The 9,747-nt window shown below is 39.6% G+C and overlaps 2 protein-coding genes across 2 annotated transcripts; both read right to left on the bottom strand.

Moving 5' to 3' along the window:
- Positions 1–1,257: 1,257 nt before the first annotated feature.
- LOC126787804 (uncharacterized) lies at positions 1,258–4,537 on the bottom strand. The gene is made up of 6 exons (XM_050513711.1): positions 4,325–4,537; positions 4,172–4,245; positions 3,187–3,440; positions 2,457–2,668; positions 2,063–2,330; positions 1,258–1,878 (listed from the first exon to the last, which is right to left on the bottom strand). Exons 3-6 carry the CDS (start codon positions 3,436–3,438, stop codon positions 1,588–1,590), a joined length of 1,023 nt encoding a protein of 340 aa, XP_050369668.1. The 5' UTR covers positions 3,439–3,440; positions 4,172–4,245; positions 4,325–4,537; the 3' UTR covers positions 1,258–1,587.
- Positions 4,538–5,520: 983 nt separating this feature from the next.
- On the bottom strand, positions 5,521–7,461 carry LOC126787174 (pentatricopeptide repeat-containing protein At5g48910-like). The gene has a single exon (XM_050513095.1). It carries the CDS (start codon positions 7,459–7,461, stop codon positions 5,521–5,523), a length of 1,941 nt encoding a protein of 646 aa, XP_050369052.1.
- Positions 7,462–9,747: the final 2,286 nt, after the last annotated feature.

Genomic DNA, 9,747 nt, shown 5'->3' with positions numbered 1-9,747 from the left:
TGATAAATCATTGACCGGCTCTGTTCATCTCCAACTCCACCAATTCAAAGAAAAGCTATACATCTTTCATTCAAGCTGCATATTGCATGCACATGTAAACTTCGTATATATAGGGGCCAGAATAACTCATTAAGAAATATTCACCACTGAATTCAAATCTTAAAGGTAGTTCACCAATTCAATTAACCTCATTAAGTGTTATTGCAGATAAAGAATAGCATCAATCTAATCATTCACCTTATATTCTTATTTAGAAACTGAATAATTGTTCATGAAAGTGAATCACCTAATTAAAACAATTGTCGAAGAAATAGGTTCTAAAATAGCAGGTCGTCATATTGAGAATGATTTACAAAATGAAATCAAATTTATCTCATGCATGTATAGAAAGAAAATATTAATCAGTATGTATATGATTCTGAAATATACATGCGGAATTGCTGAACCAATAGGCATGGCCGGTCCTGGGGCAAGGCGAAACAGGCCTGCGTCTGGGGCCTCTAAAAATAAGGGCCTCCAATTTCGAAGGGATAGAGATCGGCTCAAATCTCACATGCTATGACCGGGTTGTGTAGAGCTCGTTGAGGGGGAGAGAATGGCGGTGGTGGCAATTCCTGACGTGGCCGGATTGCGGCGGTGTAGCCAGTCAAAGGTCAGTGTCTGGGTTTCTCTATTTCAAACAGAGTGAGGGACACGTGAGGGAGAGAGAAGAAGAAAGAAAAGAGAGAAGGCAAAGAAAAAGAAAGAGAGAGAGGTTTGTGTGTAGGAAAACCCACCCTAGGCTCTCTCCTTTTACTTTAAATTCAACGGCGGAGATCAAATGATAGAGATCAAGGGCTGAGTTTAAAAATGTAAAAAGTGTAATATTTGAAAATGCGACTTAAACAATCGTAAATTTTCGTAAATACGTAGAAAAATAACCGAGTGTCGGAAAAATATTCCGCGGATACCTCCACGCTCGTGAAGACACGTAGTTTAACACAAAAATGATAAACAAAAAATTTGACATCTCGAAAAAATGTCGGTTAATGTGACAATAATGCCGAAAAAAAAATTCAAGAGCTCACACTCTACCCCCTTAAAGAAATTTCGTTCTCGAAATTAACTGAGTGTCAGAAGAAGTGCGGATATGCCTCCCGCATAAGTGACCTCATTATATCTATGTCGTCTCCACTGCACATTCACTACAGGCACCTCGCGATTTCATAATTTCAAATTTTGGGCTAAAAAAAAGACAAATAAGAGGACTGCAGCTTAGAGGCCTCCAATTTTTTTTTTCACCTTGAGGTATTTTTGACACAAGGCCGGCCCTGCCAACCATGACACGAATAACAACCATGAAAACCACTCTACAAAAACTTGATCCCTTCATTTTCATGTGTAGACAGCTACAATAAATAATTCCCATCAACTCAGTTTCAAGAGGATGAATTGCAAAAACTCACTCGTCCAGGATGTAAGCTAGATGGTAAATTTTTTATTTTATTTTGGACATTTCAGCTCTGAGAAAAGCTTGTTAGCTAAGGACCACCAGAGCTTTACTACAAAATACGGCTGCATGATTAGACATAACATCAGCATTAGAACTTATCCAAGCAAGAGTGCCTTCAACACAGCCTCACATAGATCTCTCTCAAAAATAAGAAGATGGCCATAATCAAGAACTTCGTGATAGTGAATCCAGGGAAGCTTCTCTGCAATATAACGGTTTACTTTATATGGAATGATCCTGTCTTCATAGCCTTGCCAAATGTGAACTGAACCCTCATTGTTAGGAAATGGATTTGTTAAGTCTATGGGGTCGAATTCCCAGTTTGCATAGCTAGCCAGTAAGTCTCGGTAGAGAGATTCATGCTCTCCTTGCTGTCGTACCTTTTCCTGCAATGAGATTTATAAAAACATGCATGCAGTTACAAGATCAAAGGTAAGAGATAAGATCAGATTGGCGATGTTTACAATTGCATATAAATATGTGTAGAATCAAAAACTTGGGCTCTTAAAGGAAAAGAGAAAAAGTTTTACTTTTCAGTTATGTGAGCATGATATGAGAAAATTTGTGTACCTGATCAACACTAGGGGATTCTGAAAGCTTCTTTATTGTTTCTAAATCTTTTGGGCTGAAAATCCCCATATTTCCAGCCATGATACTTAATGCAGTGAACCATTTTTGGGTCATCCACCAATGAAGTAGCCACGGGATGTAATGTGCAACTTTGAAAGTCCTTTGGTCTGAAATCGGCAGCCTTTGAAGGGATTCTCTTAATAGATCAACAGGAATACGAGGCCACCAGTAGTTCACAAAAGGAACAACCAGGGAAGCTCCTAATAATCTGCAAGTGATGTATCGACAATGTGTAAGAATCATATTTTACAACAAACTTCATAAACACCTCAGTAGAAACATTATTAAAAACGGAAAAGAAAGCAATAGCTTGGTTTTAAAGTAAGTAGCAGGCCTGTGCCGTATGTATTTCAAGCAACTCCAAACAGGGTAAGCCCCCATTGAGATTCCAATTACATAGAATTTGGATCCAATCTGCAACATGTCGGCTAGTTCTTGAATATCATATGCTTCACTCTTCACTGAACGTGATGGATACGGATCACTATCACCATAACCAGCTCTGTCAAAGAAGAGAAAGTATATCTTTAACTCGTCAACGAGTTCCTGACCATAAACAAAACACAAGTTAACTATTTTACACAGTAAAATAAAAGAGCACATAATGAGTGGGTTTCCACTGTCATAAAAGATGGGGTGAAACGGTAATGATGCAATGTACTAGAACGAAGCATTTAGAAGTTGAGATCTGATGCAACTTCCAAACTGCGGTGATAAAGCTCAGAGCATTACGATGTTAAAATTCATGTATATGTAGACTTCATTGACAAACTTTTTGCATGTATTGATTTTAATATGCTTAACTAGATGCGAGAAGAAGGGAATGCTAATACAAACATTGACAGAGCAATGGAGGAGAGCAAATATGAAGGCGAATAGTAATGTCTACACAAGGATCACTGCAACCAACTACAGAAAGATCACTTAGTTTCTCAACAAAAAAACAAATCCTCAGAGACATACTAGAGGTCTCATAACAGCTATTCAGCAAATCAGCTCAGTGTTGCAGAATTCAGTACCAATCCTTTTTGAGATGAACAAAAGATGACATTGTTAAAACATACTTGAGCAATAGGTAAAGACAAATCTTTGGAACTGTCAAAGCCATGAATGATGATGATCTTGTATTTTGCCTCTTCTTTACGCACTCCAAACTCCCTGTAGGCCAAATATCTTCCATCACTGAGTTTAACTCTAGGTGAAGTGGCAGGAGGACCATCAGGTGAGCCGCATACTTTTGGAGGGGGAGGCTTCAGTGCCTGATAAGCCCACCCGAGAAAACCCACAGTCAAAGCCAGTACTACCGGTTCAATCATTGCTGCAGAAACAAAATAACATTAATAACACAGAATCTACCATTAGTTACAGTCATAGATATTAACAGATTTTATCAAACTGTAAGGAGATTCTTTTTTTATTTTCTAGGAAACCTGAACTTTCAGTTAACCTAAACTACTCATTACAGCAGTTAATGAAAATGATCATTCATGTGCTGATTTATGCTCAGTCTAACCAAAACATGAAAGCAAAAGAGCCATGGAGGAATATCATGTTGTAGATACATAGAGGGCAAAGATACGCAACAACATCATAAAAATATTTCAGGTCTGACAAGTTATTTCTGGGGTTGCAATAAGGTTGTTGCAAACTTATTTATGCACCCTTGGGAAAGTAACATACAGTACATCTAAAAGCTGTGAAACAAATGCCTTCGAATTCTTTTATAAAATTGAATGAATCACTACAATGTACCACACAATCTCTTCATAAAACAGTTGCAACCTTGCAATATTTTACTTGTTATGTGCTTTATAACACCAATTGCAGATACCAGGCTCTATGAAGTAGATAAAGTTGCTTACATAGTGTGTCAGATAAAATTCAAATACACAAAGTGGAACAAGCAAGCACATCAGTGAAGTTCTTCATATAATCAAAGTGTTAAGGTCTCTTGCATCAATATCAAGTTCAAGTATTTCAGTAAACTATGACCCTCAACACAATTAGCAAGAATGAAACGAGGGAAACAAGAGAAAGAAAGAAACCCACCTGAAAGCTAAAAAGGGTTTGGCTGTCTTGCTCCTCTAGTTACTGTGAGCGCTGGCTGAGGCAGATCAAACCACCTAGCAAGTGATTTTGAGAACAGATAAGAGAGAAAAAGATAAACACAATGGCAAATTAATGGAAGAATCAAAAGCCCACCCGCTGGAGAAATTGGGATGAAGTATAGTTGATACTCTGCTCAGTTGATCATCTCACCTAACAGATCTTCCACACTTAACAGTCACTAGTCCTAACAAGTAAAAGAAAATCCACAAGAAAACGTGAACCACAAACAGACATGCAATAATAGTGCCAAAATTATTTCATTCTTGTTTGTTATATTTTTCTTTCCAGAAAGAAGCTGAGACGTGCAGAACTTGGTTGGTAGTACAAGATGTTGTTATCATACTGTGCCCACAGCCCACCTATCAATCTGTGGGGTTTCTATAATATGACATTTACTGGGTTGCCTGTGAAGAAAAAGATAGTGCATTTGTAACCCTAAATTTATCCTTTTGTTACAGAAGGTGAAAGTGTTTATTACTATTCCAGTTCATAGAACTTATGAATATCATCAATTTTGACGTATCTATTTTGGCACCAAATATGTGAAACGGATGTGGAACATGAACCAAGTTGCATGCTAGGCCAAGAGAACTTGGCTAATTATTGTTTAGCATGGCAAAACTCCGGTCAATTCGTCCCTTCACGGTATTTCTGTTATTTGCAGACATTATTCAGAGGCTAAATACGACTAGGGAGATACCGATATGGGATTCTGCAGTCCAACGAAGATATAAGAAGCTGGAAATTCTTGACAATTTTTTTTTTAACACAGTTTCTGAAATTTATTGGAAGCAATAATCTGAAGGAGAAAAGATTCCTAAACTTGGAGAATTTATCTGAAGGAGAAAGGGGTAAGGTGTATAGAACGATCACTAATTCAGACATCCACGTTTTGAATGTGGAAAACGCAGGTGTCAATATAAATTGATATATCAGAATTTTAATACATCTTGGGTTTTGGAGTTGCCACGTTTTTCATTTTAGGCTTTGAATGACATATTGCATCTGACGAGAAAAAGAATAACATATTGCAACAATATATATGTGCATAATATACATCACCAGTGTCAGTAGAAGCCCACCCTGCACAGCTTAGTGGTAATTGAGCCCCCTCCTTTCCGGGTAAAACTGAGAAATGCGAATGTAGTTCCCGATACCAAAGATTGAGTTTGAAACCTGCCCATTCACCTCAATTCTTCCAAAGGCCGATGCAGCCTTACAATTTCAAAAACCAGACATGAATCATGTAGTCTTGATATTTCTCTGAGTTCTAAAAGTAAGCCACTGCATTACCAGAAGTCTTTGCAGGAGCATGAACCACTTTCGAATTGATGGAAACGGTTTTGGTCTCTCACAACAATTCGACAATTATAAACTCCAGAAACCAGCTTAATAAATGAATGGCAATCATAGCAAATCCTTAAGTTTTTCACTATGTGGATAGGAGAACCCTTGCTTCTGTTTATTAGTCCAAATGCAAGGGCCATCTTCTCGCTGTGTAGAATAAGCGATTGCTCTTTGCTTTCCTCTTCCATATCCAAAAGGACTTGAGACAAATCGGGTTGGTATCCTTCCAATTTCAACCTAGAAACAATTTCCTCTATCTTGGTACGTACCTCAACACTGTAGACAACATTGATTTCCTTCCCCGCAAAAAATTCATGAACCTTCCCGTTCACAAGGACTGAGCTTGATCCTGGAACCTTTCGAAGTCCCCTCTGTTTCATCGTCAGTCTTACCTTACCAACATCATCCCATCTCCCAACTTTGGCATAAAGATTCGAGAGGAGAATATAACAACTTGAATCTTCTGGAGCCAAATCTATTGCCCTGAGGGCAGCGCCTTCCCCAATTGCAACATTACCATGAATCGTGCAAGCACTGAGAACTGCCTTCCAAACTATAGCATCCGCTACTATGGGCATATTCTGTATAACATTAACCGCTTCCTCCAAGTGCCCTGCTCTTCCTAAAAGATCAACAATGCATCCATAATGCTGAATCTTAGGAACAAGTCTGTACTTCTCCTGCATGAGTTCAAAACAGTATTTACCCTCATCAACTAGACCTCCATGGTTACAAGCAGTAAGAAGTCCCAAGAAAGTGATCTCATCAGGCTCAATATCTTTAATTTTCATGTCAAGGAAAATATCCAGAGCTTCATGACCTAGACCATGCATTGCAAGGCCAGAGATCATGCAATTCCAGTCCCCAATGTTTCTAATATGACATATGTCTTCAAAGACACGGCAAGCATTCTCTATATGCCCACATTTAGCATACATATCTACAAGAGCTGATCCAATAAACCCTGAACTCAACCCAATCTCATTCATACAAATATAACTATGCACCCATTTGCCTTCCTCAACGAAACCCAAGTCAGCAATGGCTGACAGAACACTAACAAGAGCCGGGGCATCCGGCCGAACGCCCTGCCTCAACATTTCCCTAAAAAAACCCAATGCTTCCTTCTGACGGTCATTAACCACATACCCTGAAATCATAGACGTCCAAGTAACCACATCTTTATCGTACAGTGTCCTAAAAACCTCCTCAGCAAGCTCACACTGCCCACTCTTCATATACCCATCAATCATTGCATTACAACAAACCAAGTCCCTCTCCGGAATCTCATTGAAAACCCCATCAGCCAACTCAATCTCCCCAGCCCTCAAGTAACCACTAATCAGTGAATTCCACGAGACTTGGTCCCTCACATGCATTGTATCAAACACTCTGTGTGCCAGCCCAACACAACCCAACTCCGAGTACATCCTAATCAACGCATTCGCAACATAAGGATCAAAGAGCATCCGGGTTTTCACTATCTGGCCATGAACTTGCCTCCCCTCCTCCAAAGCACGTGACTTGCCGCACGCTTTGAGCAATGCAGGGATCAGAAACTCGATCCTGTTCAAGCTTTGCAATGAAGTGAGCATTTGAGCATAGAATAGTAGAGCTTCTAGGGGGCATGAGCTCTCAGACATTTGGTTTATGAGTGAGAAGAAGATGAAGGGATTGGGGTCTGGGATTCGGTGGAAGACTGAAAGAGCATGGTGTGGGTCGCCGTGGTGGGAGCAGAGGGAGATGAGTTTAGTTATGGTAGATGTGTGGTTGACGAGGTTTGATTTGATAATGTGGGCGTGAAGCTGGCGAAGTTCAGTTATGGTTTTGCATTTCTCTAACAGTGGAAGGGTTTGGTTAACAAGAATGAAGCTGGTTGTCATGGTGGACTTTGGAAGAACCCAACCTTCCCGCTCTACATCCAAACTTTATCCTTTTTTTTTTCCTTAAAAAAACCGGTGTGCCCTTTAAAAATTGATTAATGATATCATCGAATATAATAAAAAATAAGAGAACAATAAGCCTAAATCTAAATATATGCATTTTAACGAGCATCATTTACTAAATATACTAAATGATATTTAGCAAATAATGCATCACAACTCTATTTACTTTAACAAAGCCGCGTTACAACGGTAAGACAAATGTGCTTATAATACTAAAAATATTATGGACAAGCATCAGAACAAATACTAGCACAACTTTCCTATTGTATTGCCACATGAAAACATATCCGACAACTTTCTATTATTTTGTTATTAGGAGGTTGCGACCATTTGACAAAACAAGAAACTAACCACCTGACTAGAACAAACCAAGCACACAAGGTACCAACAACGAAACGAAACCCACTTCTTCTTATTAAAAGCAGTAAATCATTAAGGTCTTCAAAATAAAGCAAAAGAAAACATGAAACATTTCTAAGGCAATTAGGCTTATTGCCTAAACTCAGGCCTGACCCAATAAGAAGACTCAAGCCCGACCCACGACCAATGGAATAGAGAGACCATGGGTCCCAAACCCACGACCATCAAAGCTTTCAGATCATTATTTAATTGCACTGCCGTAGCATAGACACCCGACCTTCACCCCCATCAGTCCTCCATCCTTGACATAGAAATCTTAAGAGCATCTTTACCCAACGACCTCTCCCCTAGATCAAATCTGAAAGACCTAACTCATATCGTGGTAGGCCGAGTACACCCTCGTTGTTCCGCCCCATCCTCGTCCCCACTAATCTGAGGCGGCACCGGCACCAATCTGTTCCGCCGATCATGGCAGTGATAAATCACCCAAATCCCAACCTCTGCAATCTGTCCTTCCCTCTCACAACTAGCCACCTCAATCAACCTTTGTTACGTACCTCGATCCTCGAAGCAAAACATGATATTGATCGAGGAGATCCGCCTGACCGTACTCATAAGGGGTCGAAAAGCTCTGTCCGACTGCGACGAGTCAACAAGGGAGATACCATAAGAGTTTTGCTAGGGTTCACCGCTCTCGTTTCTCTTTGAGCCTCGAATAGAAAAAATAGAATACGTAGAGTTAATTAACTCTAGAGGATTAGTGACATTGTTAAAGGTAATTAACTCAAATGTTACTTTAGTCGAATTCACGATATCTCATTTATAAGCTGTAACACCAAACAACATTTTTAAACAACGATTTAGAAAATTTTAGTGTGAGTTAATGCATATAACACATCAACTTTGATGCGGGGACTTGCGGGGCAAAAAGATGTTTTTGCGGAGCGAATGCGGAGGAGACCCTGTTGGGCTACGTGCCTGCGTGCAGGGGCTGGCTGCAGGAGCTGCGGGGCTGGGAGCAGGGGCTGCGATGCGGCGGCGAGGAGATGCCGGAGGCCGGATTCGACGGCGGCCGGCGGAGGAAAAGAGAGAAAAAAAATTTCTGGGGCTCTAAAAGTTCAGGGTTTTAGGGCAAAGTGCGTGATAACGTGATGCATGATGAAATAATTATGTATTATTGAATGATATGGGGGCCTATATATAGGCATTTACAAAACCACAATCTCATAGGATTCGGAGTCCTAATCTATTACGGAGATGCTAATCTATCTTCTAACAAGAAACCTATTAGGCTAAGACACACACAATGATAGAATAATAATTCTCCCGGAACAAGTTAAAAAATTTAACCATCTCAACTTCCTTCTTACTTTATTAATAGAAGATGAATTGCGATAGAATTCACAATTTAATTTGACAAGAATCACAAGACATTATGTATCATCATCAAGTAAAGCATCTTTTTTGCTTGTTCATTACCTTGACTCCTTAAGTCCTTGAGGTAAGCATACATATCCTCAAAAGAGATAAAGTCTTTGATGCAACATGTTAAATACATACACTATAAAAAAAAAAAGAGGAAATGACACAAATCATTTGTGGCTAGCCTTTAATGGTATGACATTTTCCTAAAATCCCACAAAACCCCCCATTTTTTTAGTGATATGCAATGCACCCTCGTACAGACATGTATTGGTGATCCTAAATTGGTGGGGGCAATACATCAAAATACCTTAAGAACACACGAATGACATTCGAATCATATAGCACATCAAGTCTTAGTTGGTCTCATTTCAATACCAATTACCATATACCTATGTGGTGCGCTCGTGCGGGCCGACACTAAAACTCGGACCCGGATCC

The sequence above is a fragment of the Argentina anserina genome, chromosome 3, assembly GCF_933775445.1.
Source record: "Argentina anserina chromosome 3, drPotAnse1.1, whole genome shotgun sequence".
Lineage (NCBI taxonomy): Eukaryota > Viridiplantae > Streptophyta > Magnoliopsida > Rosales > Rosaceae > Argentina > Argentina anserina.
Note: the sequence above shows the minus strand (reverse complement) of the source record. Positions and strands in the feature narration are given on the sequence as shown.